Source organism: Aotus nancymaae, unplaced genomic scaffold (assembly GCF_030222135.1).
Source record: "Aotus nancymaae isolate 86718 unplaced genomic scaffold, 86718_ANA_hifiasm-v0.15.2.pri h1tg000007l, whole genome shotgun sequence".
NCBI classification, from domain to species: Eukaryota; Metazoa; Chordata; class Mammalia; order Primates; family Aotidae; genus Aotus; species Aotus nancymaae.
This window is the reverse complement of record NW_026988418.1, coordinates 25,755,974-25,781,179: the sequence shown is the minus strand read 5'-3', so window position 1 is coordinate 25,781,179 and position 25,206 is coordinate 25,755,974. Positions and strand designations below refer to the sequence as shown.

At 38.0% G+C, this 25,206-nt stretch overlaps 1 protein-coding gene across 15 annotated transcripts in view; it reads left to right on the top strand.

Annotated features, from left to right (window-relative positions):
* DOCK7 (dedicator of cytokinesis 7) overlaps nucleotides 1-25,206 on the top strand; it is a 235,753-nt gene that overhangs the window by 110,155 nt on the left and 100,392 nt on the right. For all 15 annotated transcript variants that reach the window (XM_012442624.3, XM_012442623.3, XM_012442622.3 and 12 more), the window contains 3 exons: nucleotides 308-409; nucleotides 21,469-21,555; nucleotides 23,879-24,110. In XM_012442624.3, the coding sequence (XP_012298047.1) occupies nucleotides 308-409; nucleotides 21,469-21,555; nucleotides 23,879-24,110 (421 nt within the window). The remainder of the gene's footprint in view (nucleotides 1-307; nucleotides 410-21,468; nucleotides 21,556-23,878; nucleotides 24,111-25,206) is intronic.

Genomic DNA, 25,206 nt, shown 5'->3' with positions numbered 1-25,206 from the left:
TCGGGATGCTGAGGCAGGAGAATCGCTTGAACCCAGGAGGTGGAGGTTGCAGTGAGCCAAGATTGCACCATTGCATGCCAGCCAGGGTGACAGGGAGACATCATCTCAAAAAAAAAAATACATTAGGGAAGCTTCTCTAGAGGAATTATGAAGGCCTACTGTTATTATTACTTATATAATTAAATCCCTTAATGTTTGATGATATGAGACAAATTTTGTTTGTACCAAGTTCTTAAAACATGCCTTCTAAGTAATTATTTTTATGGCAAACATATTTAAAATAAAATTGTTTATTTTCATTTAAAAGTGGATACCAATGCTTCAGAATGGACGGTTGAAGACTGGCCAGTTTTGCTTACCAGTCTCATTGGAAAAACCACCACAGGCTTATTCTGTACTGTCTCCTGAGGTCAGTATCTCCTGTGTTGACATTCTCCAGATTGAATGAAATGGGTTTTTTACTATGAAGATGTTTTTACCAAACAAACTCTTGCCATTTCTTCTACTTAAAAGTTTATACATGAAGAAGGAAAAGTATTTTCCCCAGTGATTAAAATTCTTTTACATAAAATAGAAGCTTTTATCCTGTTTTTTAAAAAGTATATTCATTTTAAAACCAAAATAATACATGGAATGTAGACTCAAAAGATGAATCTGGAGAATTTTCATACTGTAACATGAGAAACTTCTTTAAATAAATGAATATATTTTTAAAGTAGACTTAACATTTCACTCAAAGACTGGAGGAAGAAAAACATATTTAAATTAATTTTTTAGAATCTTTTTGTAATTGATGATGATGTGAATGAAAACAAAGTAGCTGTGAACCTGTAATACAAGAGGTATTGGCAACTTTGATGATTACATATGTGATTTGAAAGGCTTGTAACACAAACACTGGAAAAAATCTCAATCAAGAATCAATGCCCACTGTTCATAAAACCAAAGTTCCTCTTGAGACCATTATTATGCATTGGTTGTCAATGTCTCTTAATGATTTTGAATATAACTGCTGGTAAATGTTACTTTAAAATTTGTCTTGTGAATATTTTCCTGGTGGCATTTGCTTTCAGAATACAATTCAAAATGTATTCACAAATAAATTTGTGTTTATTTTTATTTTTCAAAAACAATTCAAGGCTATTGCTCTTATCTCATTTTTCACTGTTCTGTCACTCACTCTGCCCTAGCCACATAGCATGGAGCCTCTGCTGTTCCTCACATATGAAAAGTGCATTTCCATCTCAGGCCCTTTGCTCTTCCCTCTGCTGGCAGTGCTCTATAACAAAGCCTGCTTCTTCATTTTACTCAGACCTCCACTCAAATACCACCTCGCCAAGGAAGTTGTTTGTGATTATTCTAAGTAGCAGCCTCTCCCACTTTATCTCTTTATCTTTCTTCATACCAATTATCATTGACTTTATATTTAAATTTTTTTTGTTTATTTATTCTCTGTAGAGTATAAACACCATGACGGTAGGGACTTTGTCTTACTCATTACTGTCTACAGGTATTTAGAACAGCACTTGGGACAACATAGACACTCAATATGTACTTACTAGATTAATGAATAAAGACACTAGAGTAAGAAATATGACTCTCCCTCCTCTCAATCTTTTATTCATTTTTCCAGGGACACATCTTTTCAGTGATGACTTTTTCGGGTGACTTTGTTATACAGAAAGATGGCCTTCTGTCAGAGAGCATTATGTTTCAAAGGAGATGTTTCAAAAGAACATATATTTTTGTTGAAGTTAAGGATTTGTTTTTACTTAATTGTGGTGCAAGTTTAGCTTTCTAAAGGGAGACTAACGATTTTCTTGTAGCTACCATACTATATATGCTCATAGATAAAAAATGTGGTGATAATTTGGATTTGACTATAGACATTTAATACAGCCACCCGATATGTGAAATGTGAAATAAGCCACCTGATAAAGAACTAAAACTTTGTAAACAGGTGACCCTTAAACAACATGGCAGTAAGGGGTACCATTCCTCCTCCCTAGCATGCACTTGAAAATCCACATAACTTTTGTCTCCCTAAAAACTTAACTACTAATATAATAGCTTGCTGTTAACTGAAAGCCTTAGCAGTAACATAAACAGTTAATTAACATGTATTTTATATGTTAAATGTATTATATACCGTATTCTTATAATAAAGTGTTATAGAGAAAAGAAAATGTTCTCAAGAACATTGTAAGGCACAGGAAATATATTTACTATCACTAAGTAGAAGTGGATCATCATAAAGGTCTTCATCCTCATTGTCTTCATGTGGGATAGGCTGAGGAGGAGGGAGAGGAGTGATTGGTCTTGCTATCTTAGAGGTGGCAGAAGTGGAAGGGGAAGCAGGCACACATGGTGTAACTTTGCAGAAATGCATCATAATTTCTGTCTGACATTTTTGCTTTTTCATTTCTCTAAAAATGTTTCTAGAGCCTAGTGCAGTGGCACACCTGTAATCCCAGCTTCTCAAGTGGATCACTTGAGCTCAGGAGTTCAGGGCTGCACTTTGCTGTGATCGTGCCTTTGAATAGCCAGTGCCCTCAAGCCTAGGCAGCATAGCAAGACCCCGTCTCTTTAAAAAAAAAAAAAATGTTTCTAGCGGGGTGTGGTAGCTCACGCCTGTAATCCCAGCACTTTGGGAGGCCGAGGCAGACGGATCACCTGAGATCAGGAGTTCGAGAACAGCCTAGCTAACATGGCAAAAACCCATCTCTGCTAAAAATACAAAAAATTAGCCATGTGTGATGGTGGGCGCCTCTAATCCCAACTACTCAAGAGGCTGAGGCACAAGAATTGCTTGAACCTGGGAGGCAGAAGTAGCAGTGAGCCGAGATCTCGCCACTGCACTCCAGCCTGGGCGACAGAGTGAGACTCCATGTAAATATAAAAAAAAAAGTTTCTCTGTGGTGCCAATTTTTCCATTGTTTGTTTTAGTTTCAGTGCCCTTAGCATAGATGGGTCTATATTTTAAAAGAAGTCAAAAGCAGTCTTGAATAACCCTTTTTCCAGGTTGTGTTATGTCAGTTTGTTTTCTGACACCGTTTCTTCTGTTTTCTGCCTCAGTGTCTGGCACTGGTTTGGAAGCACTCATCTCCATCAAGTCATCTTCTATTAATTCATGGTCTGGCGTCTATGAGCTTGTGAATTTCTCCTTGGAAATCTTTACCCTTCACCTTTTTTTTTCCCCTTTTTGCTGTATCCACAATTCATTTCATGATTTTCTTGATTGGCTCTGTCACAAAGTTTGTGAAATCATGACAGCCTCTGGACACAGTTTTCTTCAGCAATAATTTATTGTTTTGGGCTTGATGGCTTTAAAAAAAAAAAAATATATATATATATATATATAAATAATTGCACTTTAGGTTCTGGGGTACATGTGCAGAACATGCAGGATTGTTGCATATGTACATACATGGCAATGTGGTTTGCTGCCTCCATCCCCATCACCTATATCTGGCATTTCTCCGTTATCCCTCCCCAACCTCCCTACCCCCACCGTCCCTCCCCTGTTCCACCCTAACAGACCCCAGTGTGTGATGCTCCCCTCCCTGTGTCCTTATGTTCTCATTGCTCAACACCCACTTCTGAGTGAGAACATGCAGTGTTTGATTTTCTGTTCTTGTGTCAGTATGCTGAGAATGATGGTTACCAGATTCATCCATGTCCCTACAAAGGACACGAACTCATCGTTTTTTATGGCTGCATAGTATTCCATGGTGTGTATGTGCCACATTTTCCTTGTCCAGTCTATCATCGGTGGGCATTTGGGTTGGTTCTAGGTCTTTGCTATTGTAAACAGTACCACAATGAACCTACATGTGCATGTGTCTTTATAATAGAGTGATTTATAATCCTTTGGATATATCCCCAGTAATGGGATTGCTGGGTCAAATGGAATATCTATTTCGAGGTCCTTGAGGAATCACCACACTATCTTCCATGATGGTTGAACTAATTTATACTCCCACCAGCAGTGTAAAAGTGTTCCTATTTCTCCACATCCTCTCCAGCATCTGTTGTCTCCAGATTTTTTAATGATCACCATTCTAACTGGCATGAGATGGTATCTCAATGTGGTTTTGATTTGCATTTCTCTAATGACCAGTGATGATGAGCATTTTTTCATATGTTTGTTGGCCTCATATGTGTCTTCTTTTGAGAAGTGTCTGTTCATGTCCTTTGCCCACTTTTGAATGGGTTTGTTTTCTTGTAAATCTGTTTTAGTTCTTTGTAGATTTTGGATATTAGCCCTTTGTCAGATGGGTAGATTGCAAAAATATTTTCCCATTCTGTTGGTTGCCAGTTCACTCTAATGATTGTTTTTTTGACTGTACAGAAGCTCTGGGGTTTAATTAGATCCCATTTGTCTATTTTGGCTTTTGTTGCCAATGCTTTTGGTGTTTTAGTCATGAAGTCCTTGCCTATGCCTATGTCCTGAATGGTTTTGCCTAGGTTTTCTTCTAGGGTTTTTATGGTGTTAGGTCCTATGTTTAAGTCTTTAATCCATCTGGAGTTAATTTTAGTGTAAGGTGTCGGGAAGGGGTCCAGTTTCTGTTTTCTGCACATGACTAGCCAGTTTTCCCAACACCATTTATTAAACAGGGAGTCTTTTCCCCATTGCTTGTTTTTGTCAGGTTTGTCAAAGATCAGATGGTTGTAGACGTGTGCCATTGCCTCTGAGGCCTCTCTTCTATTCCATTGGTCTATATCTCTGTTTTGGTACCAGTACCATGCTGTTTTGATTACTGTAGCCTTGTAGTATAGCTTGAAGTCAGGTAGTGTGATGCCTCCCGCTTTGTTCTTTTTGCTTAGAATTGACTTGGCTATGCGAGCTTTCTTTTTATTCCATCTGAAGTTTAAGGCGATTTTTTCCAGTTCTGTGAAGAGGGTCATAGGTAGCTTGGTGGGGATAGCATTGAATCCGTAAATTACTTTGGGCAGTATGGCCTTTTCACAATATTGATTCTTCCTAACCATGAGCACAGAATGTTTTTCCAAAAATCTGTTTATGTCCTCTCTTATTTCCTTGAGCAGTGGTTTGTAGTTCTCCTTGAAGAGATCCTTTACAGGATTAGTTGTAGTTAGTTAGTATTAGTTGTTAGTTAGTTAGTATTCCTAGGTGTTTTATTCTCTTTGTAGCAATTGTGAATGGCAGTTCGATCTTGATTTGGCTCTCTTTAAGTCTGTTATTGGTGTATAAGAATGCTTGTGATTTCTGCACATTGGTTTTGTATCCTGAGACTTTGCTGAAATTGCTTATCAGTTTCAGGAGATTTTGGGCTGAGACAATGGGGTCTTCTAAATATACAGTCATGTCATCTGCAAATAGAGACAATTTGACTTCCTCCTTTCCTAATTGAATCCCCTTTATTTCTTTTTCTTGCCTGATTGCTCTGGCTAGACTTCCAATACTATATTGAATAGGAGTGGTGAGAGAGAGCATCCTTGTCTGGTGCCAGATTTCAAAGGGAATGCTTCCAGTTTTTGCCCATTCACTATGATACTGGCTATGGGTTTGAAATAAATAGCTTTTATTATTTTGAGATACGTTCCATCGATACCTCGTTTATTGAGGTTTTTTTTAGCATAAAGGGCTGTTGAATTTTGTCAAAGACTTTCTCTGCATCTGTTAGGATAATAATGTGGTTTTTGTCTTTGGTTCTGTTTATGTGGTAGATTACATTTACAGACTTGTGTATGTTGAACCAGCCTTGCATCCCCGGGATGAAGCCTACTTGATTGTGATGGATAAGCTTTTTGATGTGCTGCTGCAATCGGTTTGCCAATATTTTATTGAAGATTTTTGCATCTGTGTTTATCATGGATATTGGCCTGAAGTTTTCTATTTTTGTTGAGTCTCTGCTGGGTTTGGTATCAGGATGATGTTGGTCTCATAAAATGATTTGGGAAGGATTCCCTCTTTTTGGATTGTTTGGAATAGTTGCAGAAGGAGTGGTACCAGCTTCTCTTTGTATGTGTGGTAGAATTCAGCTGTGAACCCATATAGACTTGAGCTTTCTTTGGTTGGTAGGCTCTTAATTGCTGCCTCAACTTCAGCCCTTGTTATTGGTCTATTCAGGGTTTCCACTTCTTCCTGCTTTAGTCTTGGGAGGGTGCAAGTGTCCAGGAATTTCACCATTTCTTCCAGGTTTACTGGTTTGTGTGCATAGAGTTGTTTGTAGTAATCTCTGATGGTAGTTTGTATTTCTGTGGAATTGGTGGTGATATCACCTTTATCATTTTTTATTGCATCTGTGTGATTCTTTTCTCTTTTCTTTTTTATTAATCTGGCTAGTGGTTTGTCTGTTTTGTTGATCTTTTCAAAAAACCAGCTCCTGGACTTATTGATTTTTTTGAAGGGTTTTTTTCTCTCTCTATCTCCTTCAGTTCTGCTCTGATCTTGTCTTCTGCTAGCTTTTGTGTTTTTTTGATCTTGCTCCTCTAGCTCTTTCAATTTTGATGATAGGGTGTCGATTTTAGATCTTTGCTTGTTTCTCATGTGGGCATTTATTGCTATAAATTTTCCTCTAGACACTGCTTTAAATGTGTCCCAAAAATTCTGGTACGTTGTTTGTTCGTTCTCGTTGGTTTCAAAGAACATCTTTATTTCTGCTTTCATTTCATTGTTTATCCAGTCAACATTCCAGAGCCAGTTGCTCAGTTTCCATGAAGTTGTGTGGTTTTGTGTTAGTTTCTTTCTTTCTTTTTTTTTTTTTTTTTTGAGATGGAGTTTTGCTGTTGTTACCCAGACTGGAGTGCAATGGCACGATCTCGGCTCACCGCAACCTCTGCCTCCTGGTTCAAGCAGTTCTCCTGCCTCAGCCTCCCGAGTAGCTGGGACTACAGGCGCATGCCACCATGCCCAGCTAATTTTTGTATTTTTAGTAGAGACGGGGTTTCACCTTGTTGACCAGGATGGTCTCGATCTCTTGACCTCGTGATCCACCTGCCTCGGCCTCCCAAAGTGCTGGGATTATAGGCGTGAGCCACCGTGCCCAGCCTGTGTTAATTTCTTAATCCTGAGTTCTAATTTGATTGCACTGTGATCTGAGAGACTGTTTGTTATGATTTCCGTTATTTAGCATTTGCTGGTGAGTGATTTACTTCAATTATGTGGTCAATTTTAGAGTAGGTATGATGTGGTGCTGAGAACAATGTATATTCTGTGGATTTTGGGTGGAGAGTTCTGCAGATGTCTGTTAGGTTTGCTTGGTCCAGATCTGAGTTCAAGTCCTGGATATCCTTGTTAATTTTCTGTCTCATTGATCTAATATTGACAGTGGAGTGTTGAAGTCTCCCACTATTACTGTGTGGGAGTCTAAGTCTCTTTGTAGGTCGTTAAGAAGTATCTGGGTGCTCCTGTATTGGGTGCGTATATATTTAGGATCATTAGGTCTTCTTGTTGCATTGATCCTTTTACCATTATGTAATGCCCTTTTTTGTCTCTTTTGATCTTTGCTGGTTTAAAGTCTACTTTATCAGAGACTAGGATTGCAACTCTTGCTTTTTTTTTTCTCAGTTTGCTTGGTAAATCTTCCTCCATCCCTTTATTTTGAGCCTATGTGTGTCTTTGCATGTGAGATGGGTTTCCTGGATACAGCACATTGATGGGTTTTTGACTTTTTATCCAATTTGCCACTCTGTGTCTTTTCATTGGGACATTTAGCCCATTTACATTAAAGGTTAATGTTGTTATGTGTGAATTTGATCCTGCCGTTTTGATGCCAACTGGTTGTTTTGCCCCTTATTTGATGCAATTTCTTCATTGTGTCAGTGCTATTTACCATTTGGTACATTTTTGGAGTGACTGGTACTGGTTGTTCCTTTCTATGTTTAGTGCTTCTTTCAGAGCTCTTGTAAGGCTGATATGGTGGTGATGAAATCTCTCAGCAATTGCTTGTTCATAAAGGATTTTATTTCTCCTTCGCTTATGAAGCTTAGTTTGGCTGGATATGAAATTCTAGGTTGAAAGTTCTTTTCTTTAAGGATGTTGAATATTGGCCCCAACTCTCTTCTGGCTTGTAGGGTTTTTGCTGAGATATCCGCTGTGCGTCTGATGGACTTCCCTTTGTGGGTAACCCGATCTTTCTCTCTGACTGCCCTTAGCGTTTTTTCCTTTATTTCAACTCTGGTGAATCTGATGATTATGTACCTTGGGGTTGCTCTTCTTGAGGAATATCTTTGTGGTGGTCTCTGTGTTTCCTGGACTTGAATGTTGGCCTACCTTGCTAGGTTGGGGAAGTTCTCCTGGATAATATCCTGAAGAGTGTTTTCCAGCTTGGATTCATTCTCTCCGTCACATTCAGGTGCACCTATCAAACATAGAGGAGACAGTCTGTCCCTTACAGGAGCTCAAGTGCTGAGCTGTAAGCTCCGTTGTTCCGTTCAGAGCTGCTGGGTGGGTGAATTTAAGTCTGCTGCAGTGGAACTTATAACTGCCTTTTTTCCCCAGGTTCTCTGTCCTGGGAAGGTGGGGCTTTATTTACAAAGCTGCTGCCTTTTTTCAGAGCTGCCCTGCCCAGCAAGGAGGTAGCCAAGTCACGACTTGCCAGCAGAGGCTTTGCTGAGCAGCCATTGGCTCCGCCCAGCTGGTGTGTGAACTTCCTTGAGGTTTTGTTTATAGACGTTTTGTTAGAACTGCCTTGGTAATGGTGGTCTGCCTCTGTAATGGCGAACTGCCTTGGTAATGGAGGATTGCCTCGGTAATGGCGGACTGTCTCGGCAATGGTGGACTGCCTCAGTAGTGGTAGACTGCCTCGGTAATGGCGGGCACCCTTCCCCCAACAGAACTGCACCATCCGGGTCTAGCTGTGCTTGCTGTGAAACTCTCAATCCAGAGCGTTTCCTATGGCTGGTCTTTGTGAGAGTGGGACCTGCCAAGCCAGATCACTTGGCTTCCTGTTTCAGCCCCCTTTTTTTCAGTTGAATGAGTGGCTCTGTCTCTCAGGTGTTCCAGGTGCCAGTTGAAATGGCTGCCCAGATTTGTGTGAGTTTTTGTGCAGAAACCCTCTGCACCAGCTGAAACAACCGTGCTGGAAACTCGTGGTGGTTTTCAGCCCGGGAATCTCCTGGTCTTTGTGCAGTAATAACTCGCTTTTGAGGAAATGTGGTGATCACTCACCCTCTGTGTCGTTCTCGCTGGGAACTGCACTCCAGAGCTGTTCCTATTTGGACATCTTGGATCACTCCCTGCCCCCTTATTTTTGTTGTTGAGATGGAGTCTCGCCCTGTTGCCCGGCTGGAGTGCAGTGGCTCCATCTCGTCTCATGGCAAGCTTCCCCTCCCAGGTTTAAGCAGTTCTCTGCCTCAGCCTCTCTAGTAGCTGGGATTACAGTCACCTGCCACCACAACTGGCTAATTTTTTTTTTGTATTTTTCAATAGAGACAGGGTTTCACCATATTGGCCAGGCTGGTCTTGAACTCCTGACCTCGTGATTCACACACCTTGTCCTCCCAAAGTGCTGGGATCACAGGCGTGAGCCACTGTGCCCAGCCACGTGATGGCCTTTATGGCTTTTATGCTTTTGTTATAAAATGATAGCATCTTCAGTGGTGTAATCCTTTAAAACTTTTATGATGTTCTATTTATTGGGGTTCTCTTCATAGCATTCATACTTCCTTCCATTGAGTACCATGTGTGATGAATCTTAAAGATACTTAAAACCCCCAGTCTAGAGGCTGAATTCGAAATACAGCATTTGATATCAAGTAGAAGACTGATGCCTTCTGTGTTGAACTCATAGGGTTCTGGGTGGCCAGTGGCATTGTCTACTATCAAAAGAAAGAACTTTAAAATGCAGTCCCTTACTGCCAAGGTACTTCCTGACTCATTCCCTATTCCATACTCTTCTTCCTTGTAACTGTATAAAATAAGCATTTAAAAAGTTGTGGTAAAAATGCTTGGTGTGGTGACTCATACCTGTAATCCCAGTGCTTTGGAAGGCTAAGGTGGGAGGATTGCTTGAGGCCAAGAGTTCGAGTTGACAGTGAGCTGTGATTGCATCACTGCACTCCAGCCTGGATGACTGAACAAGAACCTATCTCTTCAAAAGAATTAAATAAAAATAGTATGGTAAAAATATATGTAACATAAAATTTATTATTTTAAGTGTACATTTCTGTAGCATTAAGTATATTCAGTGTCCTGAAAACAAGCCTTTTGAAACTACTTTTAAAATAAAGTATTTGTATGCCAAAATACTACATTATTTACTTTATGAATTTAACAAAAAAGTTATTATGTGGCATGTAATCCTCTGGGACTTGGGATTTTTCATTCAGCATCGTATTACTAAGATTTAGTGTTTTTGGTATATGTAGTTCTTATTTCATTCACTTTCACTGCTTTATAATATTATTCAGTTCTTTCCTCTTTGAAATCCATTCTAACAATATAAACAAAGCAATTTTAAAATTAAAATTAGATGGTTTCATTATATTGCTTATGATCAAATAAAAACATTTCTTTGGCTTTTTCTTGCATGTAGACATAATTCAAGTATTTTTTTCCCATCACCTACAAATCTCTGAATGATCTGGTCTTTTCCACTTCTCCAACATCATCTTCTACAAGTGTTACTACATGCCTTTCTCTCTGCACTGACAGCTTCTTCCAAGCTTTTTTCTGCCTCCAGCCCTTTGACTTTTCTTCTTCCTTTTCTTGATTTTGACATAGCTTTATTCAAATAGTAGACACAGCAGCATCTCCTCAAAAAGGTATTTTTCTCGCTGCATGAATTTGTAATCCTTCCATCCTCCGTGCTGCTGATACACTCTGTTTCTTAATTCAATTTTATTTACTTAAAAACATAGCAACAATTGAACTCTGTATTTAGGTAATTGTGTAGGAATAATTTAAATCTTTATGTACCAAATTTAGCTAGTTAGCTCTCAGAAGGGGTGTGGAATCGTGAAAGGATTTTTGTTGTTTTTTAAAAATCCATATGCTTTTAAATGGCAATATATCAAAATCTTCTAGGGCTTCAATCCTGGCTAACACTTAATTGTGTGACCCTGGGTACGTTTCTTAATCTCTCTGCTATGGAGCAGATTGTGTCCCTACTCAAAAATAATATGTTAAAGCCTAACCCTCAATGTGACAGCATTTGGAGATGGAGTCTTTGGGAGGGAGTTGGGTTCAGACAAAGTTATAAGGGTGGGGCCTTCATGATATGATTAGTGCCCTTGTAAGAAGAGACCAAGAGAGCTTGACATCCCCAGTGTGGGTATACAAGCAAGAAGGTGGCCATCTGCAACCCAGGGTGAGAGCCCTCACAAGAAAGTGACCATGCTGTCACCTTGATCTTGGATTTCTAGTTTCCAGAACAGTGGGAAAATAAATTTCTGTTGTTTAAGCCACGCCATCTATTATATTTTATTATGCAACCTGAGCTGATGAATGCAGACTTTGGTACCAGGAAGTGGGGTGCTACTGTAATGTATTAGTCCATTTTCACACTGCTGATAAAGACATACCCAAGACTGGGAAGAAAAAGAGGTTTAATTGGACTTATGGTTTCACATGGTTAGGGAGGCCTCAGAATCATTACAGGAGGTGAAGAGCACTTCTTACATGGTGGCAGCAAGAGAAAATGAGAGGGATGCAAAAGTGGAATCCCCTGATAAAACCATCAGATCTCATGAGACTTATTCACTACCATAGGAACACTATGGAGGAAACCACCCCCATGATTCAAAGTATCTCCCACCAGTCCCTCCCACAACACATGGGAATTATGGGAGTACAGTTCAAGATGAGCTTTGGGTGGGGACATGGAGCCAAACCATCTCATGTAACAAATACCTAAAATTATGGAAGTGACTTTGGAACTGAGTAATGGGTAGAGGATGGGATAGTTTAGGTACATGGTAGAAATAAGGACATTAAGGGCAATTCTGGTGAGATCTCATATAGAAATGAGGAACATGTTATTCGAAACTAGAGGAAAAGTGAGTGTTGTAACAAAGTGGCAAAGAACTTGGCTAAACTGTGTTCTGATGTTTTGTGGAAGATAGAACATGTGCTCTTTGGATATTTGGCTGAAGAACTTTCCAAAGATGTTGAAGGTGCAGCTTGGTTCCTTTTGACTGGTTACAGAAAATATGATAGGAGAGAGTTGAATTAAATAAGGAACGTTAAAGGAACCAGAACTTGAAGGTTTACAATATTTTTAGCCTATCCACATTCCAGAAATGAGAAAGCACGTTCTGAAGAGAACATGAAGGGTGTCGCTGGACTGTCACCTGATAAAGAGTTTATGGAATTATACAAGCAGAAGCACTGCCAGTTTCAACTGAAGGGGAAGGAGATGGGGTGAAATGAAGGAAGGATGTTGGACTTTTTGGATTTGACAGGATAATAGAGCTATTCAGCTGTAAACATGTACTGTTCTTCAAAAAGAGGAGAAAATGACCCTGAAGGTGATTCAGAGATCATCAGGCCCATTGCCTTGGTTTCAACAGGCCAACAACCTCTACGTGGAGCCTTAGGGGCAGAATCATTTGGCAGAGCCTTGGGAGCAGACCGCTGCTTATCAGAGCTCTGGGGGTAGACCCACCCTAGACCTGTGGGGATGATGCTGTTGTCCCAGTGGTCCCAGAGGCAGATCATCAAGCCAAAGAGTATAATTAATTAGAGACCTGAAATAAATCCAAACATATACAGAGAACTAATTTTCAACAAGGGCACCAAGAGGATGTGATGAAGAAAGGATAGTCTCTTCAATAAATAGTGCTGGGAAAACTAGATTTCCACATGCCAAGGAATGAAATTGGACCCTTATCTTATACCATTACATAAAAATCAACTCAAAATGGAAAAAAGACCTAAACATAAGACCTGAAACTATAAAACTTCTAGAGGAGCACACGGGGGAAATAATCCTTGGCATGGCCTTGGCAATGGTTTTTAGGATATCACACCAGAAACTCAGGGTACAAAGGCAAAAATAAATAAAAATAAATAAATGAAATGAAATCAAACTGAGAAGCTTCTGTACAGCAAAAGAAATAATCAATAAAATGAAACAGTGGTCTATGAATTGGGAAAAAATATTTGAAAACAATGTATCTGTTAAGAGGTTAATATCCAAACTTTACGAAGATCTCATATAACTTGGTAGTAGAAAAACAATAAACTGATTTTAAAATGGGCAAAAGACCTGAATGTACTTTATCCAAAGAAGACAAAAATGGCCAAGAGGTATATGAAAAAGTGCTCGACATCATTCTTCATTAGGGAAATGCAAATCAAAACCACTATGCAGTATTACCTTTCATCCATTATTGTGGCTATTATCAAAATGTCAAGAGATAACAAATGTTGATGAGAGTGTGAAAAAAAAGAGAACCCTTGTACACTATTGGTAGAAATATAGATTGATGCAGTTATCTTGGAAAACAGTATGGAGGTTCCTAAAGAAAAATAGAACTACCCTATGACTCAGCAATCCTCTTCTGAGCAAATACTCAAAGGAAATAAAATCACTTCATTATAAAGATATCTGCACTTCCAGGTGTATTGCAGCATTATTCACAATGGCAAAGATATGGAAACAACCTAAGTGTCCAACAGATCAGTGGTTCATTTTAACTGCTTAGGAATAAATTCATACCTTACTGAAAATTTAAAAAATTGTTATATAGAGACAAATCATTTTATATATATAGTTATATATAGTGATATTCTGTATAGGCTTATGTAGAAATTGTTTTTTAAATATACACACACACATACACACAAAATGGAATATCAGTCAGTTTTAAAAAAGACAGATTCTGCCATTAGACACAGTATGGATGAACATGTAGGACATTATACTAAGAGAAATAAGCTAGACATAGAAATAAATATTGAATGATCTCACTCAGCATGAGGACTGTAGTTAAGAAAATTGCATTGTATTTGGTATCATTGCTACATGAGCAGATTTTATCTGCTCTTGCCAAATAAGCCAACTGTGAAATTATGGATATATTAATTTGCTTGACTATAGTAACCATTTTACTGTCTGTATGTATCTCATAACATTATGGTGTATACCTTAAACATATATAGTATACTTTATTTAAAAAACAAAAACCAGTATCATTTGAAATTGAAGAGTTAATGGACTTAAGAGCCAATTCCTTGTTAGATTTTGGACTTTCTTGGGACCTATCACCCCTTCTTTCTTTCCTCTTTATCCCTTTTGGAATGAGAATGTCTATCCCATCCCTGTCTCACCATTGTATTTGGGAAGACAGGGTTATAACTTCTCTGGTTTCACAGTTTTCAGCTGGAGGAGAATTTTGCATTGGGGTGAATTTTTATACCTCAAGTCTCACCCATATCTGATTTAGATGGTATTTAGGTGAGACTTTTGACTTGAGAGTTGATGCTGGGATGAGTTAAGACATTTGGGGCTGGAATGGATGTATTTTTCATGCAAGGAAATAGCATTGATGGGGAGTGGCAGAGTGCTGTGAATTGAATTGTATGCCCAAAAATTCATATGTTAAAGCCCTAACCCCCAGTGTGATGGTATTTGGAGTTAGGGCTTTGGGGAGTTAATTAGGTTTAGACAAGGTAATTAGATTTATGAGGGTGAGATCCTGATAATGGGATTAGTGCCCCTGTAAGAAGAGACCAGAGAACTTGACATCCCTCATCCCTCACCAGTGTGGGGATATAAGCAAGAAGTTCGCCATCTGCAACCCAGGGTGAGAGCCCTCACCAGAAAGTGATCATGCTGGCACCTTGATCTTGGACTTTCAGTCTCAAGAACTGTGAGAAAATAAATATCTGCTGTTTAAGTCACCTGTTTATTGTACTTTGTTGTGGCAGCATGAGGTGACTAAGACACTTTCTGTGCCTCAATTTTTTCATCTGTAAAATGAGAATAATTAAGACTTACAGTTACTGGTTGTATTGATGATTGAATGACATAATAACATGGAGAGCATTTAAATAGTGCCGGGTACTTGGACAGTGCTACAGAAGTGTTTGCTACTATTACACCATTGCTATTACCATTGCTTATTAAAGTATTTTAAGATAGCATTTTTCACTTTAGCATGAACTGAAATTACCTAGAGGGTTTGTTGTAACACTGATTGTTGAACCTTATTTCCTGAGTTTTTGTGACAGTAGATCTAGATTGGGGCTTGAGTACTTACATGTCTAACAGTTTTCAGATGATGTTTGTGCTGCTGATTCTCAGACCAAACTTCAAGAACTCTTATTTTTTATTTAAGTTCTGGGCTACATATGCAGGATGTGCAGGTTTGTTACATAGGTAAATATGTGCCATGGTGGTTTGCTGCACCTATCAACCCATCACCTAAGTATTAAGCCCAGCATGCATTAGCTGTTTTTCCTGATGCTCTCCCTTCCTTTGCACTCCCCCCAACGACAGGCCCCAGTGTGTATTGTTTCCCTCCCTGTGTCCATGTGTTCTTATTATTCAACTCCCACTTACGAGTGAGAACATACAACGTTTAGTTTTCTGTTCCTGCGTTAGTTTGCTGAGGATAATGGCTTCCACCTCCATCCATGTTCCTGCAGAGAACGTGATCTCATTCCTTTTTATTGCTGCATAGTATTCCATGGTGTATATACCAATTTTCTTTATCCAATCTATCATTGATGGGCATTTGGGTTGATTCCATGTCTTTGCTATTGTGAATACTGCTGCAATGAACATACACGTGCATGTGTCTTTGTAATAGAATGATTTCTGTTCCTTTGGGTATATACCCAGTAATGGGATTGCGGGGTCAAATGGTATTTCTGGTTCTAGGTCTTTGAGGAATCTCCATACTGTCTTCCACAATGATTGAACTAATTTACATTCCCACCAACAGTGTAAAAGTGTTCCTATGTCTCTACAGCCTCACTAGCATCTGTTATTTCTTGACTTTTTAATAATCACTATTCTGACTGGTGTGAGATGGTATCTCATTGTGGTTTTGATTTGCATTTCTCTGATGATCAGTGATGTTGAGCTTTTTTTCATGTTTGTTGGTCACATGAGTATCTTCTTTTGAGAAGTTTCTCATTATGTCCTTTGTCCACTCTTTAATGGTGTTTTTTTTCCTTCTAAATTTGTTTAAGTTCCTTGTAGACTCTGGATATTAGACCTTTGTCAGATGGATAGGTTGCAAAATTTTTCTCCCATCCTGTGGGTTGTCTATTCACTCTGATGATAGTTTCTTTTGCAGTGCAGAAGGTCTTTAGTTTAATTAGATCCCATTTGTGAATTTTGGCTTTTGCAGTTTTTTTTAATGTTTTTGCCATGAAATCTTTGCTTGTGCCTGTGTCCTGAATGGTATTGCCTAGATTTTCTTCTAGGGTTTTTATAGTTTTTGGGTTTTACATTTAAGTCTTTAATCATCTTGAGTTAATTTTTGTATAAGGTATAAAGAAGGGGTCTAGTTTCAATTTTCTACATATGGCCAGCCAGTTCTCGCAGCACTGTTTATTAAATAGGGAATCCTTTCTCCATTGCTTGTTTCTGTCAGGTTTGTTGAAGATCAGATGGTTGTAGGGGTGTGGTCTCATTTCTAAGTTCTCTGTTCTGTTCTATTGGTCTGTGTGTCTGTTTTTGTACTAGTACCATGCTGTTTTGGTTACTGTACCCTTGTAGTATAGTTTGAAGTTGGGTAATGTGATGCCTTCATGTTCTTTTTGTTTAGAATTGTCTTGGCTATATGGGCCCTTTTTTGGCTCCATATGAATTTTAAAATAGTTTTTTTTTCTTCTAATTCTGTGAAAAATGTCAATGGCAGTTTAATGGGAATAGCATTGAATGCATAAATTACTCTGGGCATTATGGCCATTTCCATGATATTGATTCTTCCTATCCATGAATATGAATGTTTTTCCATTTGTTTGTGTCCTCTCTGATTTCCTTGAGCAGTGGTTTGTAGTTCTCCCTGAAGAAGTCCTTTACTTTTCTTGTTAGTTGTATCCCCAGGTATTTCATTGTCTTTGTAGCAGTTATGAATGGAAGTTCATTCATTATTTGGCTCTCTGCTTGTCTGTTGTTGGTGTATAAGAATGCTTGTGATTTTTGCACGTTGATTTTGTATCCTGAGACTTTGCTAAACTTATTAACTTAAGAAGCCTTTGAACTGAGAGTGTGTGGTTTTCTAGATATAGGATCATGTCATCTGCAAACCAAGACAATTTGACTTCCTCTCTTTTTATGTATTCCTCTCTTTATTTCTTTCTCTTGCCTGATTGCCTGGCCAGAACTTCTAATACTACATTGAATAGAAGTGATGGTTGGGCTGGTAGCTCACACCTATAGTCCCAGCACTTTAGGAGGCCAAAAAGCAGGCAGATCAGAAATTTGAGACCAGCCTGGCCAACATAGTGAAACACTGTCTCTACTAAAAATACAAAAATTAGCCAGATGTGGTGGCATGCACCTCTAATCCCAACTACTAGGGAGGCTGAGGTGGAAGAATCACTTGAACCCAGGAGGCGGAGGTTGCAGTGAGCTGAGGTTGCGCCACTGCACTCCAGCCTGGGTGACAGAGTGAGACTCTGGTTCAACAACAACAAAAAAGAGAATGGTGAGAGAGGGTATCCTTGTTTTGTGCCAGTCTTCAAGGGGAATGCTTTCAGCTTTTGCCTGTTCAATATGATATTGACTGTGGGTTTGTCATAAATGGCTCTTGTTATTTTGAGGTGTGTTCCTTCAATACCTAGTTTATTGAAAGTTTTTAACATGAAGGGATATTGAATTTTATCGAAAGCCTTTTCTGTGCCTATTGAGATAATGTGGTTTTTGTCTTTAGTTCTGTTTATGTGATGGATTATGTTTATTGATTTGTGTATGTTGAACCAGCCTGGCATCTCAGGGATGAACCCGACTTGATGGTGGTGGATAAGCTTTTTGACATGCTGTTGGATTTGGTTTGCCAGTATTTTATTGAGGATTTTTGCATTAGGGATATTGGCCTGAAGGCTTCTTTTTTGTTTTATCTGCTAGGGTTTGGTGTTAGGATGATGCTGACCTCATAAAATGAGTTAGGGAAGAGTCCCTTCTTTTTAGTTGTTTGGAATAGTTTTAGAAGAAATGTCACCAGCTCTCTTTGTATCTCTGGTAGAATTCAGCTGTAAATCCGTCTGATCCTGGGCTTTTTTTGGTTGGTAGACTATTTATTACTCCCTCAACTTTATAACTCGTTACTGGTTTATTCACTGATTCAACTTCCTGGTTCAGTCTTGCGGGGATGTATGTGTCCAGGAATTTATCTATTTCTTCTAGATTTTCTAACTTATTTGCAGATAGGTGTTTGTATTTCTGTGGGGTCAGTGATGATATCCCCTTTATCTTTTTTTATTGTGTCTATTTGATTTTTCTCTTTTTTCTTCTTTATTAATATAGCTAGTGATCTGTTTTATTAATTTTTTCAAAAAAAAAAAAAGCTGCTGGATATGTTGATTTTTTTTTTTTTTTTTTTTGAAGAGTACTTTGTGTCTCTGTCTCCTTCACTTCTGCCCTGATCTTAGTTATTTCTTGTCTTCTGCTAGCTTTGGTGTTTGTTTGCTGTTGGTTCTCTAGTTCTTTTAGTTGTGATGTTAGGATGTCAATTTGAGATCTTTCTAGGTTTTTTTTTAGGCAGGGCATGGTGGCTCACGCCTGTAATCCCAACACTTTAGGAGTCTGTGGCAGACAGATCACTTGAGGTCAGGAGTTTGAGACCAGCCTGGCCAACATGGTAAAACCCCGTCTCTACTAAAATAAAATAATAAAACACACACACACACACACACTCACTAGCCTGGAGTGGTGGCGCGTGCCTATAATGCCAGATACTCAGGAGGCTGAGGCAGGAGAATCACTTGAACCTGGGAGGCGGAGATTGCAGTGAGCCGAGATCATGCCAGTGCACTCCATCTTGGAGAACAGTGAGACTCTGTCTCAAAAAAAAAAAATCTTTCTAGCTTTTTGATGTGAGTACTTAGTGCTATAAATTTCCCTGTTAACACTGCTTTAGTTGCATCCCAGAGATTCTGGTTCGTTGTCTCTTTGTTCTCAGTTTCAGAGAACTTGATTTCTGCCTTAATTTCATTATTTACCCAACAGTCGTTCGGGAGCAAGTTGTTCAATTTCCATGAAGTTGTGTGGTTTTGAGTGAGTTTCTTAATCTTGAATTCTAATTTAATTTCACTATGGTCTGCGAGACTGTTATGATTTCATTTATTTTGTATTTGCTGAGGAGTGTTTTACTTCTAATTATGTGATCAATTTTAGAGTAAGTACCATGTGGCACTGAGAAGAATGTATATTGTTTTGGGGTGGAGAGTTCTATAGATATCTATCAGGTCCACTTGATTTAGAGCTGAGGAGAACTGTTACATTTAAAGAAGTATGTGTGTATATATTCCTTGTATATCTTTTTTTTTTTAAGTTGAAAACAAGTGTTTTAGATTGAAAGAGCAAATAGTGTTTATTGCTTTGATGGGTTTCAACTTACTCTACTGGCTTTTTTTTTTTTTCAAAAATGTTTCAGAATCTTTATTTTTGCCTCAGAGATGTTGAATTTCTTATCTACTTAGTGTTGAAATTTGGTGATGGGAAATTGACTTAATTTTTTTTAAATTTTCTATACATGATAAAAAAAGATAAAACTATAGGAAAGAAATCTCTTGTATTTTTCTATAAGTTTTTTTTGTTTTGGCGAGTCTGTTTTTTTTTTCATTTGTTTAAAAGATATTCGTAATTGTTTGTTGAAACATTTTTAATGATGTCTGCTTGAAAATCCTTGTCAGGTCCATGAAGCGTCTATGTCATTTTAGTATTGATGTCCAATGATTGTCTTTTCTCATTTCAGTTGAGATTTTCCTGGTCTTGGTATGATGAATAATTTTTAATTACATTCTGGACATTATGGGTATCACAAGACTCTAGATCTTACTGCAGTAGTCTATTTTAGCAGTGGGGGAGGGAGGTGCTGCTGTCAGGGAGAGGTGAAGGTCTACATTACCTACTCTGCCTGCTTTTACTCTCTGGGGTGGATCCAGTGAGGGGGCTTATTACTGGGTGAAGGTGGGATTTTGTGCTCCCCATGAGGCCTTTGCTGACCCCTCCCTGGTTGTGAGGGAGAGGGGCCACCTTGTTACTGCTCCACATGGCCTCCACTGACACCTCCATTGGTTGGGGGCTAATTATCACCAGAAAAGGGACAGAATCTCAACTCTGTCTTCTTTGATAGCATCCTGATGTGTGTGGGTTTGGTTGGGAAGAGGGGTACCTCATTTCAGGCAGCTAAAGGTGGCAGCCTAGGCTCTCCATTTAGTGTAGGGAGGCGGGAAGTGGGGCCAAGATTTGTTCCCTTGTAACTAGCTGGAATATTAATGTCTTTGGCCAGAGAGAACATGCTTTTCTTGGGGCTTTGTTTCTCTTCTTCTTTTGGCGATCCTGGCTTGCCAGCCTCTCTAGCACTCAGTCCAGGATATGTGAGGCAAAAGCAAAACCCAGGAAATGCTGACTCTTAGTTTCTTGCATCCTGAGATCCTGGCCCATCATCCTTTTTCTCTCTACCTTTCAGAATCTTTATGTTCATTTATATGTCAGGTTTCAGAGTTTTTAGCTGTACTTAGCAGAAGGAATAGAGAGAATTTATGTACTTGCTTTTAAAAGTCATTTTTTATGAAGTAATTTAGACATTTCTAGCAATTTATGTCAGAAAAAATGTTTTCGACCTGGTATGGTGGCTTACACTTGTAATCCCAGCACCTTGGGAGGCCGAGGCGAGCAGATCACCTGAGGTCAGGAGTTCAAGGCCAGCCTGGCCAACATGGTGAAACCCTGTCTACTAAAAATACAAAAATTAGCTGAGACAGGAGAATCCTTTGAACCTGGGAGGCGGAGTTTGCAGTGAGCCAGGATTGTGCCACTGCACTCCAGCCTGGATGACGACAGAGTGAAACTCCATCTCCAAAAAAAAAAAAAGTTTTTGAATACATAAACCAACAGGCTTTTTTTGCTTGCAAATATTTCAAGACCCAATTAAAATATAATAGGAATGTTTAAAATAAGTGAAATACTATAATCCATTAAAATATTATAAATTTGAATTTATGACATGAAAAGAGATTCACAATATAATAAATGAAAAACAGGTTTCAAAATAATATGTTTGGTGTTAACTATATAAATCTGTATATAAATATATGTACATAGATGAAGATTTAGAATGATATAAGGGGATATGTCTCTGGGAAGATAGAAATTTTGTGTTTATTAATTTATGCTTTTTGCTTCTGGAGAGTTCTTTTGTATAAAGCATTGCTTGATTTTAAAATAGGAATGAAATGTAAAAGTTCTTAATTTATTTACAGTGAATAAAAATATATTTTCACAATATTTTTCTCACTGGCATATTGTAAATTTTGTTTCTTTTCAGAGTTCACAATCTACTTAAGCATCTGTGATCATTATATTTAATATCTTACAGGTTCCTCTACCTGGCATGAAATGGGTAGATAATCACAAAGGTGTTTTTAATGTTGAAGTTGTTGCTGTTTCATCTATCCATACACAAGTGAGTTTTAATCTTTTTATTATCAAATGTCACTTAAATAAGTTGAACGTATTATCTAATACTTGTGATGCCAGTTTTGTTACCTGTCATAAATCTGTAATTGCTATCAGATATATGAGAATATATGTCAGTTAAAAACATACAATATTTAGAATATTAAAAAAAATCAACAAAATATAATTGAATGTCAACAAAAGTGAACATTTTGTTTTTCAAAATGTTATTGACTTCATTTTGAACAGTTAAGTGACTTGCTTTTTCTATGTTTCTGGTACATGGCAGAATAATTGGAATTGAGAAACCATCATCTGCTTACTTTATTTCTCATAGGCTTGGGTATTTCAAATGGAAAGAATTTTTAGGGATTATTTGTTCCAAATTCCTTATTTTTGGAACATACCAAGTTCTAATAGATTTTATACATCCTTTCTCTGCCTGCAGTGCTTTTCCTCCTGGTATTCATTTGACTTATGAATTAGAGTTTCTCTTCCCTTCAGAGAGGTCTTCCTTGGTTACTCTTAAACATAGCACCTTCGTTACTGTATGTCATCTTACCCGTGCACTTATTACTGCCTACGCCCAACTTCTCTGTTGCACTTTGACTCTGTCATTCTTTCTGTTTGTGTGTGTATATAACACACATACATACACATTTGTTTATTGTTTCTTTCCCTCATTAGACTGTAAGTTCCATGAGATCAGAGATGTTACCTGTCGAGGAGAGAGCTTTTGGTTCAAGAACCTTACAGTGTTACATGGGAAAGTGTAAAAAGTATGATGAAATTCGTACAAAGTTACATGTATTAACTAAATTGTTTAAAGTACAGGGGAACAGTTATCTGTTCTTCTAGGGACTCTGATGTTGCATTTATAAGTAGGCATTTACTACACACAGAAAGGGAGAGTGGGCAACTCAGATGATGAGTAGCAAGTTCAGAGTTACAGTAGTCTAAGGACCAGCAGGTAACCTGATGTGATAGTAGTAGTTTAAAGTGCATAGGAAATCATGATACATGAGAATAGAAGAGCAGGCTGGTAATAGATTATGAAGGACCTTGAATGCCATAGAGTCCAGGTAGATGGTAATTTCTACCCTAAATAGAGAACATGAGAGAAGTACATCTGGGGCCATGCTAAGGGAAAGGAGTTATGGTACCTGTGAGTTTATTTTTGAACGTGTTGAGTTTGAAGTGCCTATGTACTTCAGATGGAGGTATCCTGTAGGTGGTTATAATTAGTTTGGAGTTTAGGTTTGGAGATAATGGAGTAAGTGTGATAGCTGAAACTATATCGGTAAATGTGATTTTCCATGGAGGATAAAAATGTAGACTGAGAAGAAGCAAGTATTTAAAATGAAATTCAGGGCTTCACTAACCTATAAAGTGAAAGGGTGGTGTGGAGGGCTTCCCAAAGCCACCTCAGGTTCAGTGATTTGCTAGGAGGACTTACATGATTCAACATATAGTCATACTCACAGCTATGATTTATTTTAGTGAAAGAATGGAAAGCAGAATTAGCAAAGGTAAAAGGTTAATGGGGTGAAGTCCAGAGGAGACAAAAAATAAACTTCCAAGAATCCTCCTTTGCCTAACATGGTACCAGTATTTCAGATTCCCAGGAGGAAAGTAGGTGTTCAGCTTATACCATGTTGTTTGCACAAACAGTTTAGGCACAGTGAGCCATCTGTCAATGGGAACTCCCCTGAAATGTAAATTCCCAGTCATTTAGCCCAAGGCCAAACTCGTAAACAGGACTTTCAAAGAGTAGCTGTCTTAAGCCCAGTATGTTAATTCTTTTCTGCACAGTGAGGTAGGGGGAAATAAGAAGACACAGCACCTCTGTGCTGTCTTTAGGAAAAAAGTTGATAGTATATAAATTTTATTTAGCAGTACACAGGTACTTTTATTGGAGTCATTCCAATAAAAGAGTGACTCCAGTATTGTAAGATGTGGCGATGAGTTTGCCTTGTATCCAAAGGCTCTGGAGCTGAAAGACAATAAATTAATAATGGACAAAAGTAGGTTACTAATATGCCTGCCACAATAATTGAACTCCAAACTAATAAAGCAAACTAAAACTAAAACTGAAAAAAAAAAAAAATTCTTAGTATCAGTAATTTCCTTAAGTAACTAACAATATTTGAAGTGATCATTTTATAATAATACATTTAAATAGATATATTTAACTGGAAACAATGTTTGTATACCAATGTGAACTTTTTAGTGTTATCAATTAATATTACATACTAGTGGTCTGTGGTCCTTTAAAATTGGGAAATTTATAGTTATAAGTGCTTAGTGCTTTTGTTCATTCTTTGTTTTAGGATCCTTATCTTGACAAGTTTTTTGCTCTGGTCAATGCTCTGGATGAACACATGTTCCCAGTACGAATTGGGGACATGCGAATCATGGAAAATAACTTAGAAAATGAATTGAAGAGCAGTATTTCAGCACTGAATACATCTCAGTTGGAACCAGTGGTCCGATTTCTTCATCTTCTGCTAGATAAACTGATACTTTTAGTTGTTAGACCTCCTGTCATTGCCGGCCAAATAGGTAATTTACTTTTGTTTGGGAATGAGTCATGAAATTTATAACTTGACATTTTTAAATTTTATAAAAAAAAAAAGAACCATGATTTCTATTTGCTATATGTAAGGACTATATTTGGTTTGGGGTGGAGGATGTTGTTTACTTGTTTATAATGCCAGAAAATGATAATTTTGGTTTTCATAAAATGTGTCCTATAGATATATACTCAAATTATAGAAGCAATATGTTTATTTACCAAATATTTAGTAAGCACTTACTATGTACCTGACACTTAGAGGCACTGTTCAGGTCATGGTTTCTGACTTTAAGATCTCACAGGCTAGTTAAGAAAATAGGCAAACAGATAAATCATGTTGTAATTTGCAGGATGTATAATCTACCTACTCTACATTTTCATTCATCTGCTTTCCTCCACTTAATGTAGCTCTTCTTTATTTACTCAAGTCTCTGTAGTCTCTTTTTCTTTTCTGTAATTCTGGAAGGAAAAGTGTTCTTCATTTCCATCCTTTTTCAAGGTTTACGCCTTAACTTTTGCTAATAGCTTTCACTGAAATCCTGCAAGGAAGTTGAAAGAAATTTCAGCTAACCAGATAGAATTTTTATGTTTGAGTAGTGGCACAAAGGAGAGGAGTATTCAATTACTTGAGTTTTTTTAGGGGAGACTTATAAATAGAAGTAATTCCTGGGTTGAGTACTTGAAGATGAATAGGAGTCTGACAGGTAAATATTATTCCAAGGAGATGAAACATCATGTGCATAGTACACAGACATAAAATGAACTCAGAGTGAATGTGGGGGAGGAAGTAAATGTGATTAGTTATAAATTGGAGGATTGATTAGAGGTAATAATATGGAGAGTGGGAGATGAAATTGGATCTTCCACACTTTAGGAAATTGGGACTATTTTTCTGTAGGGAATAAATAGCCTTTAAAGGATCTGGTCTTAGTTAGGGAAGTAACTTGACCAAGTTTGACTAGAAAAAGATGGCTGTGGTATGTAGAGATGAGTTAAAAATGGGGAAACTTGTAGGCAGGGAGACAAATTAGGAGTCTTACAGAATTTCATACAAAAAATGATGAGTTCCTGTTAAAATGTAGG